This window comes from Oncorhynchus gorbuscha, linkage group LG21 (genome assembly GCF_021184085.1).
Source record: "Oncorhynchus gorbuscha isolate QuinsamMale2020 ecotype Even-year linkage group LG21, OgorEven_v1.0, whole genome shotgun sequence".
NCBI lineage: Eukaryota > Metazoa > Chordata > Actinopteri > Salmoniformes > Salmonidae > Oncorhynchus > Oncorhynchus gorbuscha.
Window position 1 is genome coordinate 16,683,014 of NC_060193.1, and position 27,995 is coordinate 16,711,008.

The 27,995-nt window shown below is 43.7% G+C and overlaps 1 protein-coding gene across 1 annotated transcript; it reads right to left on the reverse strand.

The window, feature by feature from the left end:
- Nucleotides 1-1,008: 1,008 nt before the first annotated feature.
- Nucleotides 1,009-27,949, reverse strand: LOC124008632 (protein TEX261). Its single transcript, XM_046320097.1, has 6 exons — nt 27,757-27,949; nt 21,324-21,403; nt 20,829-20,982; nt 20,504-20,571; nt 19,979-20,081; nt 1,009-1,140 (listed from the first exon to the last, which is right to left on the reverse strand). The coding sequence occupies exons 1-6, from the start codon at nt 27,824-27,826 to the stop codon at nt 1,025-1,027; spliced, it is 591 nt and encodes a 196-aa protein (XP_046176053.1). The 5' UTR covers nt 27,827-27,949; the 3' UTR covers nt 1,009-1,024.
- Between the last annotated feature and the right edge of the window lie 46 nt (nt 27,950-27,995).

The window sequence follows — 27,995 nt, forward strand, 5'->3', positions numbered from 1 at the left end:
ATTATTTAAGCTTTTTTTCTTCTTTTAAACAGTTAAAGAGAATAAGTAATTTTATAACGATGAAGTCAATGAATGGGGAACAGTGAAGAAACAACAACAAAAATGAATTCCTATGGGTCCACGTACAAACATCGGGTTATAGGCGACCCCATACTTGCAGGGAGTTAACGGCCCAGCACACAACACAAGACAAGGGTTGCGTCCCAAAGGGTACCCTATTCCCTATATAGTGTACTACTTTTGACCAGGGCCCATGGGACTCAGGTCAAAAGTAGTGCACTATGTAGGAAATAGGGTGCCATTTGGACTCATTCAAGAGATCCAATCTGGCTTCGTTTTACACCAACCTTGTTCTCATTCTCGCTTCCAACCTGACTTCTCCACTTAGCTGTTATTCATTAGGCACCAAACAGAAGAAAACTGACTATAAACAGAGAGGGAACAACATGAACTTGTCCAATAAGAAACGCTCATTTGCATTTTGCACTAATGAATACGGCCCAGTCGACTCACACCAGCACGTAGTTTCCTTAACAAAGCTTTATAAAACAGAACAGAAGAGTGTTGGAGTAGAGCCTACAGAGGCTTTTACTGTAGCTGGAGAACAGGAGCCAGAAGTCTTCAGTTGTTCATTGGCAGTTGTCATCACAGACCGACATGGATACCCTATATAGTGTACTAATATATATATATATATATATATATATATATATATATATATATATATATATATATATATATATATATATATATATATATATATATATGTGTACTATATAGGGAATAGGGTGCCATTTCAGACACAGAGAGAGTAAGAGAGATGTACCAGTCCTGTAAAACGCACTGCTGCTAGTCCGTAGTAATAGTGGGAGCTCTCATCTGCTCTGCTACGATGCACTCTCCTTCCTCCTCCTCCTTTTCTTTCCTCCTCCTTTTCTTCCCTCCTCCTCCACCACCTCTCCTTTAGTCCCTTCCCAAATCTACCCACCCACCCACCCACCCACCCAAACCCCCAGGTAGAGCATCAGTACATCTTCTGTCGACTAGGCAACACCGCCTCCTTGAGGAATGAGAAGATGAGCAGGATTCCGGACCGCTTGCCCCTCTTGCCCTTGGTGAAGTAATTTGAGACCACGTCATCTGGAGAGGGTGAGAAAAATAAAAAATGGTCATTAAATAACTGACCATCAATTCACTTTGTGAAAATGACAATATCTTTCAATCCTGGCACACCTGAATCAACTAATCCAGGGCTTGATGATTTGTTGAATCAGGTGTGTTGGTGCTAGTTCGGGAACCAGTCTTTTTAGCTAGCATTCCACTCGCGTCATTTGCCAAAGAGACTGGCATTTCGGCAATCTTAATGTTCAATATGCAACTGGGTTTAAGGTGCAGTTCCTGATTGGTATTTGGAAACAACAACATTTGGCGCAATATAGAGTTAGAAAATTAAGAACAACAATAAAAACTTCCGTTATGAAAAGTGTCAATGCAAGATCATGTTGTTCAAAGTGGCTAGAGAGGACTCAGAAAAGGAGGATACAGAAAATATTAGCCTACAAGGTTCAATTCAAATACGGTTTGAATTGGCTTGAAACTGGCACCTGTCGCCATTCCTCACAACATATAGTGCCTTCGGAAAGTATTCAGACCCCTTTGACTTTTTCCACATTTTGTTACAGCCTTACTCTAAAACAGATTACATAGTATTTTTTCCTCAGCAATCTACACACAATACCGCAGAAATTGTTTAAATATCACATTGACATTAGTATTCAAACATTAGTATTCTTTCCTATAAGACACGAAATTGAGCATCCAGGTGCATCCTGTTTCCATTCTACAACTTCATTACTGCCGACTGCACTGAAGATAGGAAACACTGTCACCACTGATAAATCCACAATAATTGAGAATTTCAAGAAGCATTTTTCAACGGCTGGCCATGCTTTCCACCTGGCTACCCCTACCCCTGTCAACAGCACTGCATCCCCCCCCATAGCAACTCACCCAAGCCTTCCCAATTTCTACTTCTGCCAAATCCAGTCAGCTGATGTTCTGAAAGAGCTGCAAAATCTGGACCCCTACAAATCAGCCGGGCTAGACGATCTGGACCCTTTCTTTCTAAAAAATTATCTGCCAAAATTGTTGCCACCCCAATTACTAGCCTATTCAACCTCTCTTTCGTGTCATCTGAGATTCCCAAAGATTGGAAAGCAGCTGCGGTCATTCCCCTCTTCAAAGGGGGGGACACTCTTGACCCAAACTGCTACATACCTATATCTATCCTACCCTGCCTTTCTAAGGTCTTCGAAAGCCAAGTCAACAAACAGATTACCGACCATTCCTGTAGGTTCATGCTCTACAACATCCGCAGAGTACGACCCTGCCTCACACAGGAAGCGGCGCAGGTCCTAATCCAGGCACTTGTCATCTCCCGTCTGGATTACTGCAACCCGCTGTTGGCTGGGCTCCCTGCCTGTGCCATTAAACCCCTTCAACTCATCCAGAACGCCGCAGCCCGTCTGGTGTTCAACCTTCCCAAGTTCTCTCACGTCACCCCGCTCCTCCGTTCTCTCCACTGGCTTCCAGTTGAAGCTCGCATCCGCTACAAGACCATGGTGCTTGCCTACGGAGCTGTGAGGGGAACGGCACCTCAGTACCTCCAGGCTCTGATCAGGCCCTACACCCAAACAAGGGCACTGCGTTCATCCACCTCTGGCCTGCTCGCCTCCCTACCACTGAGGAAGTACAGCTCCCGCTCAGCCCAGTCAAAACTGTTCGCTGCCCTGGACCCCCAATGGTGGAACAAACTCCCTCACGACGCCAGGACAGCGGAGTCAATCACCACCTTCCGGAGACACCTGAAACCCCACCTCTTTAAGGAATACCTAGGATAGGTTAAGTAATCCCTCTCACCCCACCCCCCCTAAGTTTTAGATGCACTATTGTTAAGTGACTGTCCCACTGGATGTCATAAGGTGAATGCACCAATTTGTAAGTCGCTCTGGATAAGAGCGTCTGCTAAATGACTTAAATGTAATGTAAATGAATCTCACCATACACTCTCTGCTATGCAATCTGGTTTCAGAGCTGGTCATGGGTGCACCTCCGCCACGCTCAAGGTCCTAAACGATATCTTAACCGCCATCGATAAGAAACATTACTGTGCAGCCGTATTCATTGATCTGGCCAAGGCTTTCGACTCTGTCAACCACCACATCCTCATCGGCAGACTCGACAGCCTTGCTTTCTCAAATGATTGCCTCGCCTGGTTCACCAACTACTTCTCTGATAGAGTTCAGTGTGTCAAATCGGAGGATCTGCTGTCCGGACCTCTGGCAGTCTCTATGGGGGTGCCACAGGGTTCAATTCTTGGACCGACTCTCTTCTCTGTATACATCAATGATGTCGCTCTTGCTGCTGGTGAGTCTCTGATCCACCTCTACGCAGACGACACCATTCTGTATACTTCTGGCCCTTCTTTGGACACTGTGTTAACAACCCTCCAGGCAAGCTTCAATGCCATACAACTCTCCTTCCGTGGCCTCCAATTGCTCTTAAATACAATTTAACTAAATGCATGCTCTTCAACCGATCGCTGCCTGCACCTGCCCGCCTGTCCAACATCACTACTCTGGACGGCTCTGACTTAGAATATGTGGACAACTACAAATACCGAGGTGTCTGGTTAGACTGTAAACTCTCCTTCCAGACCCATATCAAACATCTCCAATCCAAAGTTAAATCTAGAATTGGCTTCCTATGTCGCAACAAAGCATCCTTCACTCATGCTGCCAAACATACCCTTGTAAAACTGACCATCCTACCAATCCTCGACTTCGGCGATGTCATTTACAAAATAGCCTCCAATACCCTACTCAACAGATTGGATGCAGTCTATCACAGTGCCATCCGTTTTGTCACCAAAGCCCCATATACTACCCACTATTGCGACCTGTACGCTCTCGTTGGCTGGCCCTCGCTTCATACTCGTCACCAAACCCACTGGCTCCATGTCATCTACAAGACCCTAGGTAAAGTCCCCCCTTATCTCAGCTCGCTGGTCACCATAGCATCTCCCACCTGTAGCACAAGCTCCAGCAGGTATATCTCTCTGGTCACCCCCAAAATCAATTATTTCTTTGGCCGCCTCTCCTTCTAGTTCTCTGCTGCCAATGACTGGAATGAACTACAAAAATCTCTGAAACTGGAAACACTTATCTCCCTCACTAGCTTTAAGCACTAGCTGTCAGAGCAGCTCACAGATTACTGCACCTGTACATAGCCCATCTATAATTTAGGCCAAACAACTACCTCCTTCCCTACTGTATTTATTTTTATTTTATTTATTTATTTAGCTCCTTTGCACCCCATTATTTTTATTTCTACTTTGCACATTCTTCCACTGCAAATCTACCATTCCAATGTTTTACTTGCTATATTGTATTTACTTTGCCACCATGGCCTTTTTTTGCCTTTACCTCCCTTATCTCACCTCATTTGCTCACATCATATATAGACTTGTTTCTACTGTATTATTGACTGTATGTTTGTTTTACTCCATGTGTAACTGCGTCGTTGTATGTGTCGAACTGCTTTGCTTTATCTTGGCCAGGTCGCAATTGTAAAGGTGAACTTGTTCTCAACTTGCCTTTATTTCCCCTGGTTAAATAAAGGGGAAATAAATACAAAATAAATCAAATTAGAGTCCACCTGTGGTAAAATCAATTTATTGAACATGATATGGAAAGGAATACACCTGTCTTACAGTTGACAGTGAATGTCAGAGCAAAAAACAAAGCCATGAGGTTGAAGGAATTGTCTGTAGAGCTCCGAGACTGGATTGTGTCGAGGCACAGATCTGGGGAAGGTTACCAAAAAATTGCTGCAGCATTGAAGGTTTCCAAGAACACAGTGGCATCCATCATTCTTACATTGAAGAAGTTTGGAACCACCAAGACTCTTCTTAGAGCTGACCGCCTGGCCAAACCGAGCAATCGGGGGAGAAGGGCCTTGGTCAGGGAGGTGACCAAGAACCAAATGGTCACTCTGACAGAGCTCCAGAGTTCTTCTGTGGAGATGGGAGAACCTCCCAAAAGGACAACCATCTCTGCACCACTACACCAATCAGGCCTTTAATGATAGAGTGGCCAGACGGACGCCACTCCTAAAGGCACCTAAATACTCTCAGACCATGAGAAACATTCTCTGGTCTGATGAAACCAAGATTGAACTCTTTGGCCTGAATACCAAGCGTCAGGTCTGAAGGAAGCCTGGCACCATCCCTGAGGTGAAGCATGGTGGTGGCAGCATCATGCTGTGGGGATGTTTTTCAGCGTCAGGGACTGGGAGTCTAGTCAGGAGAGGCAAAGATGAACAGAGCAAAGTACAGAGAGATCCTTGTGCTCAGGACCACGGACTGGGGCAAAGGTTCCCCTTCCAACAGGACAACGACCCTAAGCACACAGCCAAGAGAACGCAGGAGGGGCTTCGGGATAAGTCTCAATGTCCTTAAGTGGCCCAGCCAGAGCTCCCTATCCCAGTCTGCTGTCCCCACATGCTTCAAGATGGCCACCATTGTTCCTATACCAAAGGCAAAGATAACTGAACTAAATGACTATCGCTTTATAGCACTCACTTCTTTCATCATGAAGTGCTTTGAGAGACTAGTCAAGGATCATATCACCTCCACCTTACCAGCCACCCTAGACCCCTTCAGTTTGCATACCGACCCAACAGGTACACAGACGATGCAATCACCATCACACTGCACACTAGAGGTCAACCGATTAATCGGAATGGACGATTAATTAGGACCGATTTAAAGTTTTCATAACATTTTTGGACACTGATCATGGCCGATTACATTGCACCCCACGAGGAGACTGTGTGGCAGGCTGACTACCTGTTATGCGAGTGCAGAAAGCAGCCAAGATAAGGTGCTATCGAGCATTAAACGTATCTTATAAAAAACAATCTTAACATAATCACTAGTTAACTACACATGGTTGATGATATTACTAGTTTATCTAGCTTGTCCTGCGTTGCATATAATCGATGCGGTGCCTGTTAATTTATTGTTGAATCACAGCCTACTTCGCCCAACACAAAAAACAACAAGCACATTCACACAAAAAAGCACTGCCGTTCCACCAATGTACCCAACCATAAACATCAATGCCTTTCTTAAAATCAATACACAAGTATATCTTTTAAACCTACATATTTAGTTAATATTGCCTGCTAACATTAATTTATTTTAACTATAGAAATTGTGTCACTTCTCTTGCGCTCTGTGCAACAGATTCAGGGTATACGCAGCAGTTTGCGTGTGAAGACAATTTCTTCCTAACAAAGACAGCAAACTTGGCCAAACGGGGGATGATTTAACAAAACTCAATTTGTGAAAAAAAGCACAATCGTTGCATGAATGTACATAACCATAAACATCAATGCCTTTCTTGAAATCAATACACAGATATTTTTTTAAACCTGCATATTTAGTTAAAAGAAATTCATGTTAGCAGGCAATATTAAACTATGGAAATTGCGTCACTTCTCTTGCATTCATTGCATGCAGTGTCAGGGTATATGCAACAGTTTGGGCCACCTGGCTCGTTGCAAACTAATTTGCCAGAATTTTACGTAATTAGGACGTAACATTGAAGGTTGTGCAATGTAACAGCAATATTTAGACTTATAGATGTCACCCGTTAGATAAAATATGGAATGGTTCCGTATTTCACTGAAAGAATAAACGTTTTGTTTTTGAAATGATAGTTTGACCATATTAATGACCTACGGGCTTGTATTTCTGTGTGTTATTATATTATAATGAGGTCTATGATTTGATAGAGCAGTCTGACTGAGCGGTGGTAGGCATATTGAATATTGAAGACTCATGTTAAAAGGAACCACCAGCTTTCATATGTTCTCATGTTCTGAGCAAGGATCTTAAAAGTTAGCTTTTTTACATGGCACATATTGCACTTTTACTTTCTTCTCCAACACTTTGTTTTTGCATTATTTAAACCAAATTGAACATGTTTCATTATTTATTTGAGACTAAATAGATTTTATTGATGTATTATATTAAGTTAAAATAGGTGTTCATTGTTCATGCAGTATTGTTGTAATTGCCATTATTACACACACACATATGGTCCGATTAATCGGTATTGGCTTTTTCTGGTCCTCCGATAATGGGTTTTGGTGTTGAAAAATCATAAAATCGGTCGACCTCTACTGCACACTGCCCTATCCCATATGGATCAGAGGAATACCTATGTAAGAATGATGTTCATTGACGACAACTCAGCATTCAACAACATAGTACCCTCCAAGCTCATCATTAAGCTTAAGACCCTGGGTCTCAACCCCGCCCTGTGCAATTGGGTCCTGGCATTTCTGACGGGCCGCCCCCCAGGTGATGAAGGTAGGAAAAAACATCTCCACTTCGCTGATCCTCAACACTGGGGCCCCCCAGGTGATGAAGGTAGGAAAAAACATCTCCACTTCGCTGATCCTCAACACTGGGGCCCCACAGGGGTGCATGCTCAGCCCCCTCCTGTACTCCCAGTTCACCCATGACTGCGTGGCCATGCACGCCTTCAACTCAATCATCAAGTTTGCAGACGACACAACATTAGTGTGCTTGATTACCAACAACGACGAGACAGTCTACAAGGAGGAGGTGAGGGCACTCGGAGAGTGGTGTCAGGAAATAACCTCTCACTCAAATGTATTTTACCCTTATTGGAATGTATAGGCCACCTTCCACCAAAAGTGTGTTTTTTGATCAGTTTAATAACATGCTTAGGGAATGTGATTTTGGGAAAGAGGTCATCTTAATGGGAGATTTTAACATTAATTATGAAGACAAGTCTGTAGGAAACCCCTCAAATGGATCACTAATACCTTTGACCTTACACAGCTAGTTAAAGGGCCAACCAGGGTGACTTGTTGCTCTAAAACACAGATTGATTTGGTGTTCAGTAATAAACCAGAGAGAGTGACTAAATCATTCAATATGGTTACTGGGCTATCTGATCATAATCTGACACTTATAGCCAGAAATCTGCCTAAGAGCAGGTTTAACCTCTCTACTGTTAGAAAGCCGGATCAACTAAGAATACCTAAGAGTGAATTCAACTATTTTGAAAACGCAATTGAGGGAATTAACTGGAATGACCTCTTGTCCTATACAGACGTGGAAGCTGATAGTCAGGTTTTTCTATCCACAATCCAGACTACAATAAATGGTTTCCTAAAGAAAATCAAATCCAAACCTGGCCAAAAGAGCACTCTTCCTTGGCTAAATGGAGACATCTGGAAATTGATGAAAGAACGAGATTGTGCTCTAAAAATAGCCCTAAGATCCAAATTAAAATGACAGACGTAGGTTTACCATGTTGAGAAATAAGGTGATGAAGGAAATCAGACAGGCCAGGGCAAACTTTTTTATTAACATAATTGGTGAAGCAAAGGAAAATTCTAAATTGATATGGGAGAATCTAAAAAAGTTAACAGGGATAGACCATAGTAACACTGCAAAAATATTAGAAATCATGGTGAATAACAAACACAGGATTCAGTCGAAATAGCAATAGCCTTCAATTCCTACTTTATTGACTGTGTCAGGGTACTGACACAGAACCCCTCCACTGGTTTCTTGGGCTCAGTGCTAGTGAATGACACTCAACCGGTCTTCATCATAAGGCAGGTTTCAGAGTCAAAGGTGAACAAGGTGATTAGCTCACTAAAGAACTCTACCTTGGGCTGGACTCTACCTTTCTTAAAAACTACAAAGAGTCACTCATTGGCCCCATTAGTAAGGTCACCAACACATCTATTGGTCTCGGGTGTTTCCAAGGGTATGGAAGTCGGCCATTATAACGGCCATCTTTAAATCGGGCGACCCTGCTGACGTGAGTAACTACAGGCCCATTAGTATAATACCTGTGGTGTCAAAGGTTGTTGAAAAGGTTGTTGAAAAGTGTGTAACAACTGATTGCCCACCTCAACAACAGCCCCTTCACATTACACCCCATGCAGTTTGGCATCAGAGCATAACACTCCACAGAAACGGCCAACTGCTTTCTTCTGGAAAATGTGAAGTCCAAGATGGACAAAGGGGGCGTTGTTGGGGTTGTGTTTCTGGACCTAAGGAAGGCTTTGATACTGCTAACCATGAGATTCTCTAAACAAAATTGTCGAAGACCATCATACCTTGAAGGCAGAACTCAGTGTGTCAGAGTGAGCAATGAGCTGTCGCCCACTCTTAGCTATGATGTGGGTGTGCCCCAAGGGTCAATACTGGGGCCCCTCCTGTTCAGCCTGTACATTAATGATCTGCCTTCTGTCTGTACTGGGTTTGACGTTCAAATGTATGCAGATGATACAGTGATATATGTGCATGCAAAGAGCAAACAACAAGCTGCACAAGAACTCACTACTGTAATGGTCCAGGTTACAAAGTGGCTCAGTGACTCGTGTTTGCATCTCACTGTGAAAAGAACTGGTTGCATGTTCTTCACAAAGAGGGCAACAGATGCTACTGAGCCAGATGTCGATGTGTCAGGGGAGAAGCTACAGGTGGTATCTGATTTTAAGTACCTTGGCATCATACTTGATTCCAACCTCTCTTTTAAAAAGCATGTGAAAAAGGAAGCCCAATATCCATCATCACTGTTACATCCTCAGAAAGCATGAGCTCCTGAGTTGGGAAAATCTTGTGCAATACACCAACGCATGTCTTGTATTCAAGATCCTAAATGGCCTGGCTCTCCCTCCACTCTGTAGTTTTGTTAATCAGAAAACCCAAACATTTGGCAGCAGATCCACAAGGTGGGCCACAAGAGGTGACTGTATAGTTCCCTTAAGGAAAAGCACCTTTAGTAAATCTGCTTTCTCCGTGAGAGCTTCCCATGTCTGGAATACACTGCCATCAGACCCACATAACTGCACCACTTATCACACGTTCACAAAATGTATGAATACATGGCTAAAGGTCAATCAGATAGGTATCACTAGTCACTTTAAATAATGCCACTTTAATAATGTATACATATTCTACATTACTCATCTCATATGTATATACTGTATTTCATACCATCTATTGCATCTTGCCTATGCCGCATGGTCATCGCTCATCCATATATTTATATGTACATATTCTTATTCCATCCCTTTACATTTGTGCATATAAGGTAGCTGGCCATGCTGCTGCTCCAGTTTCAACTGACTTGAGCCCTAGGACCATGCCCCAGGAGTACCTGACATGATGACTCCTTGCTGTCCCCAGTCCACCTGGCCATGCTGCTGCTCCAGTTTCAACTGTTCTGCCTTACTATTATTCGACCATGCTGGTCATTTATGAACATTTGAACATCTTGGCCATGTTCTGTTATAATCTCCACCCGGCACAGCCAGAAGAGGGCGGGCCACCCCACATATGCTCTCTCTAATTCTCTCTTTCTTTCTCTCTCTCGGAGGACCTGAGCCCTAGGACCGTGCCCCAGGACTACCTGACACGATGACTCCTTGCTGTCCCCGGTCCACCTGACTCTGCTGCTGCTCCAGTTTCAACTGTTCTGCCTTGTTATTATTCGACCATGCTGGTCATTTATGAACATTTGAACATCTTGGCCATGTTCTGTTATAATCTCCACCCGGCACAGCCAGAAGAGGACTGGCCACCCCACATAGCCTGGTTCCTCTCTATGTTTCTTCCTAGGTTTTGGCCTTTCTAGGGAGTTTTTCCTAGCCATCGTGCTTCTACACCTGCATTGCTTGCTGTTTGGGGTTTTAGGCTGGGTTTCTGTACAGCACTTTGAGATATCAGCCGATGTACGAAGGGCTATATAAATACATTTGATTTGATTTGTTGTGAATTTGTTCGATATTACCGCACTGTCGGAAGCATTTTGCTACACTTGCATTAACATCTGCTAACCATGTGTATGTGGCAAATAACATTTGATTTGATTTTGATTTGAACCCGATCGAACATCTCTGGAGTGGTCTGAAAATAGCTGTGCCGCAACGCTCCCCATCCAACCTGACAGAGCTTGAGAGGATATGCCAAGAGGAATGGGAGAAACTCCCCAAATACATGTCTGCCATGCTGTGCCAAGAAGACTCAAGGCTGTAATCGCTGCCAAAGGTGCTTCAACAAAGTACTGAGTAAAGGGTCTGAATGCTTATGTAAATGTCATATTTCCATTTTTTTTTTACAAACATTTCTAAATACCTGTTTTTGCTTTGTCATTATGTGTGAACCATCAGATCCTCCTCTCCACCCTCTCAGAGTTGGGCATCTCCGGCGCGGCCCACGCTTGGATTGCGTCCTACCCGACAGGTCGCTCCTACCAGGTGGCGTGGTGAGAATCTGTCTCCTCACCACGCGCTCTCACCACTGGTGTTCCCCAGGGCTCTGTTCTAGGCCCTCTCCTATTCTCGCTATACACCAAGTCACTTGGCTCTGTCATAACCTCACATGGTCTCTCCTATCATTGCTATGCAGACGACACACAATTAATCTTCTCCATTCCCCCTTCTGATGACCAGGTGGCGAATCGCATCTCTGCATGTCTGGCAGACATATCAGTGTGTATGACGGATCACCACCTCAAGCTGAACCTCGGCAAGACGGAGCTGCCCGTTCCATGATCTCGCCATCACGGTTGACAACTCCATTGTGTCCTCCTCCCAGAGCGCTAAGAACCTTGGCGTGATCCTGGACAACACCCTGTCCATGCATCTCTGCATGTCTGGCAGACATATCAGTGTGGATGACGGATCACCACCTCAAGCTGAACCTGAGCTGCTCTTCCTCCCAACTCCATCTGTGTTCAACTCCTCCCAGAGCGCCAAGAACCTTGGCGTGATCCTGGACAACACCCTGTCGTTCTCAACTAACATCAAGGCGGTGGCCCGTTCCTGTAGGTTCATGCTCTACAACATCCGCAGAGTATGACCCTGCCTCACACAGGAAGCGGCGCAGGTCCTAATCCAGGCACTTGTCATCTCCCGTCTGGATTACTGCAACTCGCTGTTGGCTGGGCTCCCTGCCTGTGCCATTAAACCCCTTCAACTCATCCAGAACGCCGCAGCCCGTCTGGTGTTCAACCTTCCCAAGTTCTCTCACGTCACCCCGCTCCTCCGTTCTCTCCACTGGCTTCCAGTTGAAGCTCGCATCCGCTACAAGACCATGGTGCTTGCCTACGGAGCTGTGAGGGGAACGGCACCTCAGTACCTCCAGGCTCTGATCAGGCCCTACACCCAAACAAGGGCACTGCGTTCATCCACCTCTGGCCTGCTCGCCTCCCTACCACTGAGGAAGTACAGCTCCCGCTCAGCCCAGTCAAAACTGTTCGCTGCCCTGGCCCCCCAATGGTGGAACAAACTCCCTCACGACGCCAGGACAGCGGAGTCAATCACCACCTTCCGGAGACACCTGAAACCCCACCTCTTTAAGGAATACCTAGGATAGGTTAAGTAATCCCTCTCACCCCACCCCCCCTAAGTTTTAGATGCACTATTGTTAAGTGACTGTCCCACTGGATGTCATAAGGTGATTGCACCAATTTGTAAGTCGCTCTGGATAAGAGCGTCTGCTAAATGACTTAAATGTAAATGTAATGTAAATGTTCTCAACTAACATCAAGGCGGTGGCCCGTTCCTGTAGGTTCATGCTCTACAACATCCGCAGAGTATGACCCTGCCTCACACAGGAAGCGGCGTAGGTCCTAATCCAGGCACTTGTCATCTCCCGTCTGGATTACTGCAACTCGTTGTTGGCTGGGCTCCCTGCCTTTGCCATTAAACCCCTACAACTCATCCAGAACGCCGCAGCCCGTCTGGTGTTCAACCTTCCCAAGTTCTCTCACGTCACCCCGCTCTCTCCACTGGCTTCCAGTTGAAGCTCGCATCCGCTACAAGACCATGGTGCTTGCCTACGGAGCTGTGAGGGGAACGGCACCTCAGTACCTCCAGGCTCTGATCAGGCCCTACACCCAAACAAGGGCACTGCGTTCATCCACCTCTGGCCTGCTCGCCTCCCTACCACTGAGGAAGTACAGTTCCCGCTCAGCCCAGTCAAAACTGTTCGCTGCTCTGGCCCCCCAATGGTGGAACAAACTCCCTCACAACGCCAGGACAGCGGAGTCAATCACCACCTTCCGGAGACACCTGAAACCCCACCTCTAAGGAATACCTAGGATAGGATAAAGTAATCCTTCTCACCCCCCCCCCCCTTAAAATATTTAGATGCACTATTGTAAAGTAGCTGTTCCACTGGATGTCATAAGGTGAATGCACCAATTTGTAAGTCGCTCTGGATAAGAGCGTCTGCAAAATGACTTAAATGTAAATGTGTCATTGTGTGTAGATGAGGGGGGGGGGACAACATTTAATCCATTTTAGAATAAGGCTGTAATGTAACAAAATGTGGAAAAAGTCAAGTGGTTTGAATACACTGTATGCTGGTCATCATGACTTGCTGACATTTTTATTTTATTATGCTCATTTCTGTTCTATTATTAGTCCCTCCTCTCTTAAGAGATGGAGTCCAGACAGGCTATTTTAGGAAACCTTCTGAATGGACATAGGCTTAGAAAGAATTAGCGAACTCGCACACACACCCTAAATGGACCCATCAATCCCATCTTCTCCGGACAAGCTTTTTTCCAGGTGCCCCAAACAATCGGAAAGGAGATTCAGAGAAAATTACTTTACCCCAGTCCTCAGCAGTCCAATTCCTGTACCTTTTGCAGAATATCAGTCTGTCCCTGATGTTTTTCCTGGAGAGAAGTGGCTTCTTTGCTGCCCTTCTTGACACCATGGCCATCCTCCAAAAGTCTTTGCCTCACTGTGCGTGCAGATGCACTCACACCTGCCTGCTGCCATTCCTGAGCATGCTCTGTACTGGTGGTGCCCCGATCCTGCAGCTGAATCAACTTTAGGAGACGGTCCAGGCTTTTGCTGGAATTTCTTGGGCGCCCTGAAGCCTTCTTCACAACAATTGAACCGCAATCCTTGAAGTTCTTGATGATCCGATAAATGGTTGATTTAGGTACAATTTTACTGGCAGCAATATCCTTGCCTGTGAAGCCCTTTTTGTGCAAAGCAATGATGACAGCATGTTTCCTTGCAGGTAACCATGATTAACAGAGGAAGAACAATGATTCCAAGCACCACCCTACTTTTGAAGCTTCCAGTCTGTTATTCGAACTCAATCAGCATGACAGAGTGATATCCAGCCTTGTCCTCGTCAACACTCACAGCTGTGTTAACAGGAGAATCACTGACATGTCAGCTGGTCCTTTTGTGGCAGGGCTGAAATGCAGTGGAAATGTTTTTGGGGGATTCAGTTCATTTGCATGGCAAAGAGGGACCTTGTAATTAATTGCAATTCATCTGATCACTCTTCATAACATTCTGGAGTATATGCAAATTGCCATCATACAAACTGAGGCAGCAGACTATGAAAATTAATGTGTGTCATTCTAAACCTTTGGCCACGACTGTAGACGATAAAAGGCTACACTGGTCACTCACTGCCAAATGTATAGGTGTCCCCATAGGCCAAATATAACAATTGAGAGAACGTGATCATAATAATTATTTTAGCTATCCACAGTAGACTTCCCTCCTAATGAAAAGGCCCTCCAGCGTACTTGCACTTGATATGCATCTCAAAAAGGAGATCTGTGGGGAATTGGGGATTCCCTGCTTTGCTATCGGTTGCCTACATCAACAGCCAGGGTTTCATTAAATAGGCCTTGGCACTATAAAGGGTTCAATACTACGACCAAATGTGACTGTTAGACTTGGTAGTGCAACACACATTTTTTTTAATTGTTCAAAAGGGCGCCAGTGAATCTCTTACCCGGTCCCGTTATTTTTGGGTTAGACAATTTGCTTAATTTGTTTTATTATCATGATTTATTCAAACAGTAATGTGCAATTGGCCAAGAATAAGGCAACTTTCTAAAGAGGCAACAACGGCACGGGAATGCCCTTCTGTGTGTGTCAGGACTCCACATACAGGGCTGCCCGATTTTGGAAACCCTCCGGGCCTGTCGATCAGCCCCGTTAGTGGCGCGCTTGCGCCAGTGAAATAAAAATATTGTAATAAAATATTGCTATATTTAATCTAGGCTATACAATTGATTTTTAAAAACAGATTGATTCCTGGAGCCGTTTGTTCGTTATGTCGATTATTTATCACACGCGCGCTGCACACATACAGTGCCTTCAGGAAGTATTCATACCGCTTGACTTATTCCACATTTTCTTGTGTTACAGCCTGAATTCAAAATGGATTGCATTGATCCCCCCCTCACAGATCTACACACAATACCCCATAATTACAAAAGTTAAAACATGTTTTTAGAAATGTTGGTCCACATTTTGCCCACATATTTTAGAATGTAAAAAGAAATGTCAATGTATAATTCCATTGTGTAGGCCTATTAATGGTAATGCATATTTTGTTGCATACATTGAGGTTATTATATATTTTTACCTATAGGCTATTACAACAAATATAAAAATGTAGATCCTTGAAAATTGCAACTAAGTGCTTGAAAAAGTCCTACTTTTTCAGGCTACTTGCTCAGCTCGCAAATGAAAGAAAATCACCTGTTACTGAAATTATGCACGGATCATTCACTTTCCTGTGAGATATGGACCCTGACAGTATTTATTTTATTTATTCCGGCCTGTAGCTTTCAGTTGGCACTGACTCAGTGTGCCACTGGCAAATATATTTGAATGTCGAGCCCTGCTGCGTGCGGTGCGAGTAGGCCCTATACGTCTACCACTTTGTGTAGCAATTAGCGATGCTAATGAAAATCACATGCTACTGTTCTTGTCTATTGATGTTCTGTATTGTTTCATGTTTTATGTGGACCCCAGGAAGAGTAGCTGCTGCTTTTGCAACAGCTAATGGCAATCCTAATAAAATACAAAATAATTGTCTTCGGGTAGATGGAAAGGTAATTTTGCACTTTATTTTAAAAGTCCAAATCAATTTAAAAACACAAGGGCATGCTAATTTAAGAGATGGCTAGTAATTATTAGCCTGGTTTTATGTGGAATGCAGGCCCATTATTGGATAGGCAAGGTTTTAATCAATTATTTAAGATGTAAATCACGCAACGGTCTAAGGCACTGCATCTCAATGCTAGAGGCGTCACTACAGATCCTGGTTCGATTCCAGGCTGTATCCCAACCGGCCGAGATTGGGAGTCCCATAGGGCGGCGCACAATTGGCCCAGCGTCGCCCGGGTTAGGGTTTGGCCGGCGTAGGCCGTCATTGTAAATAGGAATTTGTTCTTAACTGACTTGCCTAGTTAAAATGGTTAAATAAAATAGAAATTAGCTATTGAAACCATATTAAAACGTTTGTAACACCAGTGCCACTAGTGGAAAAAGTTAGTGTAGATTTAATTGCACATTTTATTAAACTTGACACATTTGGCCATGTCCAACTTCAATTCATTGGCACAAAATGTGTCAGACCCCAAAAAAATTTGCTCTGGCTTGCATGGCACAGGTGGAGGCCTAAATTCACCCTAGTAGACTAGGCCTAATGTATATGCTAGTATACAAGTGGTGGATTAATTAGCCCTAATCCACCTAGGAATTCACTTCTAATTTACACGCCAGTCTTCACTGTTCCCTTCTAGCGCAATTCATACATCTCCGCTGGCATCTCTACTGGCCTCTCCCTCTTCCATCCTCTCTGTATTCCTCTCATAGCTGTTGAACCAGTAGCCTAGCCCAATGCGTGTCCCAGAATTAGCAATATAGCTTGGTAATTTATTTTGAACAAGAAGAAAAAAATCTTTGCGATCACATTGGCTGGTGGTAAAAATGCAAGAAACGGGAATCCTCGTGTTCTCCCTAAACCCAAAGTTATAATGAAATATATAACATCAGAATGCCCAACGTTAGAATGTTTCCAATCAAATGTATGAATAAAGTTAATATTTTCCTATCAGTCTAATTTGCAAAATCATCGTGAATGGATGATAGCTGTGAGTGTTATCGAATCAGGATCAAATTCTGCTCAAGATCATTAATTAAAGAATGTTCATCTTTGAAGATTGCCGAAAGGCCAGTCTCTTTGGCAAATGGCAGGAGCGGAATGTAATAGTTGAACAAGGATGGCAACCAGGCTACATTGGTACTGGGCTAGAACAAAAATGTAAGACAACCTCGTTGGTCCAACCATAAGGTGAACAGTATTAAAACTACTTAGGGCTAGGCCCCTTTTTTCTCCATTTCCTGTCTGAATGACGTGCCCAAAGTAAACTGCCTGTAGCTCAGGCCCTGAAGCCAGGATAAGCACATAATTAGTACCATTGGAAAGAAAACAAGAAGTGTGTAGAAATATTAAAATAACCTAGGAGAAGATAACACAACAGATACAGTTGAAGTCGGAGGTTTATATACACCTTAGCCAAACACATTTAAACTCAGCGTTTCACAATTCCTGAAATCCTAGTAAAGATTCCCTGTCTTAGGTCAGTTAGCATCACCACTTTATTTTAAGAATGTGAAATGTCAGAATAATAGTAGAGAGAATTATTTCAGCTTTTATTTCTTTCATCACATTCCCAGTGGGTCAGAAGTTTAAATATACTCAATTAGTATTTGGTAGCATTTGCCTTTAAATTGTTTAACTTGGGTCAAAAGTTTCAGGTAGCCTTCCACAAGCTTCCCACAATAAGTTGGATGAACTCTGGCCCATTCCTCCTGACAGAGCTGGTGTAACTGAGCCAGGTTTGTAGGCATCCTTGCTTGCACATGCTTTTTCAGTTCTGCCCACAGATTTTCTATGGAATTGAGGTCAGGGCTTTGTGATGGCCACTCCAATACCTTGACTTTGTTGTCCTTAAGCCATTTTGCCACAACTTTGGAAGTATGCTTGGGGTCATTGTCCATTTGGAAGACTATTTGTGACCAAGCTTTAACTTCCTGACTGATGTCTTGAGATGTTGCTTCAATATATCCACATAATTTTCCTCCCTCGGGATGCCATCTATTTTGTGAAGTGCACCAGTTCCACCTGCAGCAAAGCACCCCACAACATGATGCTGCCACCCCCGTGCTTCACGGTTGGGATGAAGTTCTTCGGCTTGCAAGCATCCCCCTTTTCCTCCAAACATAACGATGGTCATTATGGCCAAACAGTTATTTTTGTTTCATCAGACCAGAGGACATTTCACCAAAAAGTACAATCTTTGTCCCTATGTGCAGATGCAAACCGTAGTCTGGCTTTTTTATGGTAGTTTTGGAGATGTGGCTTCTTCCTTGCTGAGCGGCCATTCAGGTTATGTCGATATAGGACTCGTTTTACTGTGGATATAGATACTTTGTACCCGTTTCCTCCAGCATCTTCACAATGTCCTTTGCTGTTGTTCTGGGATTGATCTGCACTTTTCAGACAAAAGTACATTCATCTCTAGGAGACAGAACACATCTCCTTCCTGAGCGGTATGACGGCTGCGTGTTCCCATGGTGTTTATACTTGCGCACTATTGTTTGTACAGATGAACGCAGTACCTTTAGGCGTTTGGAAATTGCTCCCAAGGATGAACCAGACTTGAGGTCTACAGTTTCTCTGAGGTCTTGGCTGATTGTCCCATTATGTCACGCAAAGAGGCACTGAGTTTGAAGGTAGGCCTTGAAATACATCCACAGGTACACCAATTGACTCAAATGATGTCAATTAGCCTATCAGAAGCTTCTAAAGCCATGACATAATTTTCTGAAATTGTGTAAGCTGTTTAAAGGCACAGTCAAATTGGTGTATGTAAACGTCTGACCAACTGGAATTGTGATACAGTGAATTATAAGTTAAATAATCAGTCTGTAAACAATTGTTGGAAAAATTACTTGCTTCATGCAAAGTAGATGTCCTAACTGACTTGCCAAAACTATATTTTGTTAACATGAAATTTGTGGAGTGGTTGAAAAACAAGTTTTAATGACTCCAACCTAAGTGTATGTAAACTTACGACTTCAACTGTATGGTAGGAGAAAATCCAAAGAAAAACTAACCAGAAATTTTTTTGAGAGAGAGAGAGACCATCCTCTTAGAAATGACATACTGAAAATTAGCTCCCTGGGTGCAATTCCTAAGGCTTCCACGGGGTGTCAGTCTATGTTCAAGGTTTCAGGCTTGTAACATTTTTAGTAGAAGGACACAGTTTTGGAAATTCATGCTCCCGCGCGCGCCATGAAGACATTACACACCTGCTAAAAATCGGTTTCCTATTGAACATACTTCTTTCTGAAATAAATATTAGTTTGATTACATTTTAGGGTATCTGAGGAGCAAATAGAAACAGATTTTGACTTGTTGAAACAAAATTTAGGGGTAGAGTTTTGGATTCCTTTCTCTGCAAGTTGAATGAGTGGATTACTCAAATCAATGGCGCCAACTAAACTGACTTTTTGGGATATAAAGAAGGATTTTATCTAACAAAACGACACTACATGTTATAGCTGGGACCCTTTGGAAGACAAATCAGAGGAAGATTTTCAAAAAGTAAGTGAATATTTAATCGTTATATGTGAATGTATGAAACCTGTGCCGGTGGAATAATATTTTGATGTGGGGCGCTGTCCTCAAACAATCACATGGCATGTTTTCTCTGTAATAGCTACTGTAAATCAGAAAGTGCAGTTAGATTAACATGAATTTAGCCAGAAGAGGACTGGTCAACCCTCAGAGCCGGGTTACTCTCTACGTTTCTTCCTAGGTTCCTGCCTTTCTAGGTAGTTTTTCCTAGCCACCGTGCTTCTACAGGTGCGTTGCTTGCTGTTTGGAGTTTTGAGCTGGTTTCTGTGTAGCACTTTGTGACATCAACTGATCTAAAAAGGGCTTTATAAATACATTTGATTGATTACGACAACCTGGTTGGTCCAACCATAAGGTGAACAGTATCATAGAGCTCACCTCCTTGCTGCATGGTGGATGGAAGCACGTTCTCCCCAGCAGAGAGTGACACGAAGAACGAGAAGGGGATAATCCACAGACAGATGGTGAAGTACGCAAGGACCTTCAGGGATAGAAGAAGAGGTAGAGGTGAGGAGAGAGGAGACATGGAGGGTGAGGGAGGAGACACATGGGTACAAGGCAAGACCATGATTTCTTCCTAACCAGGTAAAACTCTGGGCCTTAGAGCTAACAACTAGGGCTCAGAGTTTTTCATGGTCAGCTCCTAACTTCAGGTCCTAGGTAGTGTTATATTGACTTTTAGTATAATAACTTGGTTTCTTGATTGACTGGCCGATCAACTAATCAGAACTTTCTATTTCATAGCAACCATCTTTCCTTTGGTGAGGTATAAGATATCTCCCTTCCATTGTGTCATGTGATAAGTGAATAAATGAATATGTACCCTGCAATACTTTGTTCATTGGAGCTCAGGAGTGATCAACACAGATTAGGCTTACCTTAGAGTGTGTGACCTAAGCTTACCTCTGAGAAGGGGTAATACTCTGCTGCAAAGTACTGGAAGGCCATGTAGTGGTTCAGCACCACCAATACTGTGTGAGAGAGAGAGAGAGACCGAGAGAGACCGAGAGAGACCGAGAGACCGAGAGACCGAGAGAGAGAGAGAGAGAGAGAGAGAGGCAGTGCGAGAGCGAGAGACAGATGTTAAAACTCCTGAACATGTATCAGATTGCGTGATCAGGTAAACACTACTGTCCCGGTATATTGTACATAGACGTCTATACATAGAGAAGCTATCCCCACTACACACTGGTTTCTGCCTCTGCAGCTGCCGGTCTCTGATGCTCACCACAGGAGAGGATGAAGTTAGGTGAGCTCAGCAGTATGTAAGGGAAGGTCTGCAGGAGGCCAAAGTACACCAGGTTGGTGAAGAGACCACAGCCCATCATCAGCCATGGGAAGCCTTCAAACAGGTACAGCCCAGACAGCACGCCTGTGGAGAACTAGAGAGGATGCATGCACAGAGCAATGGTTAGCTGCTAGTACTTCAAAACATCTGGACTGGGAGTCAACCTTACAGGACATAAGGGCCAGGGGTTTTCCCTGATCACATGATCTTGAAAAACCTAGGACCTTATAGGCTATAACTAGGATTTGGAGTTTCTCCTGGTCAGGTAAAGTGGTGACCAGGAAAAACTCCTAGTCCCTATTAAATGAGGGAATGGAGGGAGAGAGATTGGGTGGTGTGAGAGCTCCATTTCCATGACATTCTAAATACAAGAGCTACTAGTGGAAATAATTTGCATTGTGTTCGGATTGATATCAGTCAAGAGACACTACTCACCAGTATCATGTACTTTATTATTCGACTAGTGGCAACTGTGTATTCTTCTATTAGTTCTGCCAAATAATACAGGCCAGCAGCTGGGGGGGAGGAGAGACATACTAATAAATAACAAGAACAAACCAAATGCATTACCAGCTTGTCCATAGACAGGTTGGTTGTTTAGCAACAAAACCGCCACTTGAGCCACTATGAGGTAAAACAGACAGGGTTGGTTTGACTGGTAACATAAACTACATTAAGTCTCCGATGTTTATTGAAAACATAAATACATTTGCACAATGAGCACTTGTTGTCTCTCAAATACTTTGTTACAGTTATTGGTTAGCTAGCTAGCAAATTTTTGCCATCAATAGAAATATCTCAAAACCAGACATGGTGTCAAGAACAAGATAAAACTAGATGAAATTAGACTCCTACAATTACCCACATGGCAGCTTCTTGTCATGGTTGCTAGCTATCTGACCGTTTAGAATCGCAACTCACGGACTTCTGCCCCATTTGAATAGTGCGCATCGTTTTGGTGACGTTGTCAGCTAACCCGTCTATAGACTGCACTGTACTGTAACATACGAGAGATGAGATCAATTGAGGAATAACACACACAACACAAAATAACCCCTGAAAAACTGAAGGAAGCCTAGAAAGAAGCAGACATTTACTAACATGCTTCCAGAAGAGGCTACTTGAGGCAACGACACTATAACAAGTCAAAATATTTAGGTCAAAGAGAAGCTGGTGACAGATACACCCCAGGCAAGCACACAGGAGAACACTGCATCTCATCACGCAAGGCAAGGCACTCCCCCACTCGTCCGCCATTCTACACACAGACCAGAGTTTTCCACTAGCGCCGGCTGTCGGCTGTACAGCTGGTTACACACTCATTTTCAGTCGGGTACTTTTTCCACTTAAATTAACTAAGTTACTTTTCAATTCTCAGGTCAGAAAAAAAGTCTGTCGAGCCCTCCAGCTGGAATGAACGATATGCATCTTCAAGCGATCTATTGATTGAACAGGTGCCTGTCAGTCAAAGTGAGCAATGACCGGGAAACAGTGCTGGTTTGACAGTCTGCCGTCTGTCCCACATCCCGGTACCTGGGTGTATGTGTTGTGGAAGATGTGGTTGCAGTCAAATTCCTTCACACAGAGGGAGGAAAGCATGATGCTCCTCCATAATCCATGCGAGTCAATTTGCACGTGCCATATAGTGTGGAAACGACGAGTCAAAATCCACTTAGCCTATTGTTTTCTGGCACATTGGAAGTGCTGGAGCATAGCCCCATTCATAGACCTTAACCCCTTTGGTGCATACTGACGATAGTATCTTCTGTCAGGGGAAGATTTGTTAAGAGCCCCGACGATTGCACAAAAAAATGTACACGCATCACTTGCGGTAATGTTTTGGAAAAATAAGGAACGTATTCATATCTGCAAGCAATAATTTGCAAAAGCCAAAAAGGTACATTGATACACCTTTATAGGGTTAGTGTTCCCACATGGCCATATCTGCATGTTACGGTGCTCGTTTACAGAAGACAGACAGTAGACATAGGCCATCACCTGCTCCAATTAGATATCTAGCGTGCTCCGAACACCTGTGTGTGAGCCGAGGAGGAAGCGCAGTTGGTCAGCTGGAGGCACACAGGATCGGTGCAAAACTGCTACAATAATTGTATATTTTATTTCAAAGATTATTTTTCACTGAAATGAAAGACAAAGGTCATATCAGTATATGTTTCCAAAACCGTTTAGAGAGCGATGATAATTGACGTTAAAAACAGTGTCAATTGTAGTTTACACAGAGCCAAATGTAATGGCTGAAAACCCTACATAGGGCTCCCGAGTGGTGCAGCGGTCTAAGGCACTGCATCTCAGTGCAAGAGGCGTCGCTAGAGTCCCTGGTTCAAATCCAGGCTGTATCACATCCGGCCATGATTGGGAGTCCCATTAGGGCGGCGCACAATTTGGCCAAGCGTCATCCATGTTTGGCAGTCATTGACCAGTTAAATAAAGGTGATGTTAAAAAGAAAAGAAAAATACATATAGAGATGGGTTTGAGAGAGCTAAGTCTTCATTTGATTGATGAAAAGTAATTGTATTTAAGAACATATTCTTATTTACAGAAGAGCAGCAAGCTTGACTAGTTTATAAATGGTGTCAAACTGACTGAATAAAGTCAATGTCATATCCTTGCCATTCATAAATCATACAACGTAGTTATATGTCCATGGTATCATATCGAGACAACTAAAGATCTCATTTGTATTTTCGATATGAAGTCTATCAGGACTTGCCAGACTGTGTTTTACATTTTATGTAAAGTGAGTCCAGACTCGTCAGCTCTCCTTCCATTTGGAAAAGCCTACCTGATTCCTGCTTACAGCAAAAACTAAAGCAGGAAGCACCTTTCATTCAGCTTCCCTGGAATGTTTTTGCAAACGTATGTTCCAGGTTCTTTGGCATTGAGGAGGACACCACATCAATTATCAAGCATCAATACAGGACTAAGGTGGAATCATACTACACCGGCTCAGACGCTCGTTGGATGAGGCAGGGCTTGCAAACTATTACAGACTACAACGGAAAGCACAACCGAGAGCTGCCCAGTGACCCGAACCTACCAGACAAGCTCATTTACTTCTAGGCTCGCTTCAATCCAAGTAACACTGAAACATGCATGAGAGCACCAGCTGTTCGGGATGACTGTGTGATCACACTCTATGCAGCCGATGTGAGTAAGATCTTTAAACAGGTCAACATTCACAAGGCCAGCGGGCCAGATGGATTACCAGGACATGTACTCCGAGCATGCGCTGACCAACTGGCAAGTGCCTTCACTGACATTTTCAACCTATCCCTGTCTGAGTATGTAATACCAACATGTTTCAAGCCGACTACCATAGTCAATGTGCCCAAGAACACTAAGATAACCTGCCGAAATGACTACCGACCCGTAACACTCACGTCTGTAGCCATGAAGTGATTTGAAAGGCTGGTCATGGCCCACAACACCATTATCCTAGAAACCCTAGACTCACTCCAATTTGCATACCGCTCCAACAGATCCACAGATGATGCAATCTCTATTGCACTCCACACTGCCATTTCCCACCTGGAAAAAAAGGCACACCTATGTGAGAATGCTATTCATTGACTACAGCTCAGCGTTCAACACCATTGTGCCCTCAAACTCATCACTATGCTAAGGACCCTGGGACTAAACACCTCCCTCTGCAACTGGATCCTGGACTTTCAGACGGGCCGCCCCCAGGTGGTACGGGTAGGTAATAACACATCCGCCATGCTGATCCTCAACACTGATCCTCAACAGTCCCCTCCTGTACTCCCTGTTCACTCATGATTGCATGGGCAGGCACGACTCCAACATCATCATTAAGTTCGCTGATGACAACAGTGGAAGGCCTGATCACAGACAACAAGAATGACCTCCTCCCGCCTCCCGGGTGGCGCAGTTGTTAAGGGCGCTGTACTGCAGCGCCAGCTGTGCCATCAGACTCTTGGTTCGCGCCCAGGCTATGTCATAACCAGCCGCAACCGGGAGGTCCGTGGGGCGACGCACAATTGGCCTAGCGTCGTCCGGGTTAGGGAGGGGTTGGCCGGTAGGGATGTCCTTGTCTCATCGCACACCAGCGACACCTGTGGTGGTGCACAGTGTTTCCTCCGACACATTGGATATGCGCTGTGTTAAGAAGCAGTGCAGCTTGGTTGGGTTGGGTTGTGTATCGGAGGAAGCATGACTTTCAACCTTCGTCTCTCCCGAGCCCATACGGGAGTTGTAGCGATGAGACAAGACAGTAACTACTAAAACAATTGGATACCACTAAATTGGGGAGAAAAAGGGGTAAAATTTCAATTTAAAAAAGAAAAATGACCTCCTCCCTATAGACCGAGACCTGGCCTGTGGTAACAGGACAACAACCTCTCCCTCAACGTGATAAAGAGAAAGGAGATGATTGTGGACAGGAAAAGGATGACCGAGCACGCACCCATTCTGATCGACAGGGCTGTAGTGGAGCAGGTTGAGAGCTTCAAGTTCCTTGGTGTCCACATCACCAACAAAGTATCATGGTCAAAGCACACCAAGACAGTCTTGAAAAGGGCACGACAAAACCTATTCCCCCTCAGGAGACTGAAAAGATTTGGCATGTGTCCTCAGAAGGTTCTACAGCTGCACCATCGAGAGCACTGGTTGCATCACTGGCTGGCTGGTATGGCAACTGCTTGGCCTCTGACCACAAGGCACTACAGAGGGCAGTACATCACTGGGGCCAAGCTTACTGCCAACCAGGACCTCAATACCAGGCAATGTCAGAGGAAGGTCCCAAAAATTGTCAGACACAGCAAGTGGTACCGAAGCGCTAAGTCTGGTTCCAAGAGGCTTCTCAACAGCTTCTACCCCAAACCATAAAACTCCTGAACAGCTAATCAATGGCTACCCAGACTATTTGCATTGACTTTTATTTCCTATTTTTTACTTAACACGTATTTTTCTTCAAACTGCATTGTTGGTTAAGGGCTTGTAGTAAGTAAGCATTTCACTAAGGTCTACATCAGTTGTATGCAGCACATGTGACAAACGAGATTAGATTTTCATCTCTCTTTGCTTATTTGAGCTGTTCTTGCCATAATATGGACTTGGTATAATTGGTATAATATTTGGACTTGTATTCCAACCCTACCGTGTCACAACACAATTGATTGTCTAAAACGCATTACGAAGGACAGAAATTCCACAAATCAACTTTTAAGGCACACCTGTTAACTGAAATGCATTCCAGGTAACTACCTCATGAAACTGGTTGAGATAATGCCAAGAGTGTGTCAAAAGTGTGGTTACTAGATGATTCCATGTGTTATTTGAAAGTGTTGTTCTTTTGACTGGTAGTGTATTCTTTCAAGATCATTTGGGCTATTTATTTCATTTCAGTTAATAAAATACATCATTTGAAGAACAAACAATTGTGTCTATTAATATCTTGCAGTAAAATTATTTTATCTCAAGAGAAGACATGTTAAATGTTTGTTATTTTAAATAAAAGTTGAATGTTCCCTTTCTGAATTCATACATTTTCAGTAATTTAGATTGGACAAATGTGTTCTGGTATTGTGTTACAATCTGGGAGGTAAATACTCAAAAGTATTCAATTTTGCTGTGGATTTCAGATGGAACGAAGGCATTATTAGAATGTACCAGAGACCACCAAAAAAGAGCATTACATCCACATGGACTATGTTAATTTACTAGTTATTAGTAAATATGCTGATGAATTGCTAAATATACACTGTCATAAGTATTAACTGTAAAACAAGATTGGATTTTAGGAGATGTTTTGTTACATAGGCATAAAAAATAAGGTTCACTGACTATCACTTTGAAACTAGTATTATCATCTAAGCTTAGAGACGCACATTTATGTAGCGCAGGGGGAAAGCATCTCCCATAGCTTATTGTACAGTAGTTTATAACTTATTTGGAGATATAGGCAGCATGTGGCTTTTTATTGAGTAGATAAATCAATGACTCGGCCCAAGACGCAATGGAATGTTGCAACACATCCGCCACAGGTATGCATTTTCGAGCTGGCAGAGGTTTAACGTTGCCAGGTGAGATGACATCATGAGTTTCTGAAAGTGCCAACGTGGACAGGACAGGGCAACAGTTGCGTGCTGGATAGTCCTCTCCAGCTATTGATTTTCTGTAAAGTTCATTGGCTATACAGTAACGGTACAGTACTTTTGTAAACAGTGGTAAAAGATAGTTAGCTAATACAATTAGGCACTTGCATAACAACAACATGGGCCACTAGCACTAGTTTGTTTTACATGGCCCAGTGCCCCAAGTCGGCGGAGTTTCGAATCGTAGACTATTCCATTATAGTCTCCACCCGCCCGTGGCACCGGCCCTTGCAAAACGAACTGGCCCAATGACAATGTACAGGTGTTAGCTATTTCGGTAGCAAGCTAACAATAGCTAGTTAGCTTTGTCACAAGTTGCAGGGTGGATGAAACGGTTGAGGCAAGACGAGATGAGTGGTTAACGTTACATAGGCAACGACTTGTTGGCTAGTTTAATGTCAAATGATTGGTTACTAACGTTTCACGTGAAAAGTATTAGTCGATTCGCTTAAACTCTCTTGAACATGAACCATCGCTAACGTTAGCTAGTTACCTGATTGAGTTGGCATTTAGCTCGATAGCAAACTAACTCTGGGCATTTGCCACACTGTGCATTGCTAGCTATAAGGTTAATGTAAGTCAGTTGAATACATTTTCTTCCGCTACATTGTCGATTGTTTGTCACTCCGACCCGAGGTCAAAGTGACAGGTATCAATACAAGGCGAGTGGGAAAATAAAGGCAATGTGGCGAAGCTAACGACTTCAACAATGTAACGTTACAAGTAAACTCACCAATTGCTAGTGTGACGAAAGATATTTGTATCACCAACGACAGCCAACTTAGTAAATAAATAAACCACATCTCGTTTCATGTAAAATAAAACACATACATATGAAAAAACAAAAGTGACAGTGAGTGCTACGCTTGGAAATAATTTAGCTAACTGATGGATGGTCAGTTCCTCCCCTCAAGGATCCAGTGTGCCGCTGAGGGTACAGCGCCAGTTCCGTTCGGAGGTGGAATTGCAACA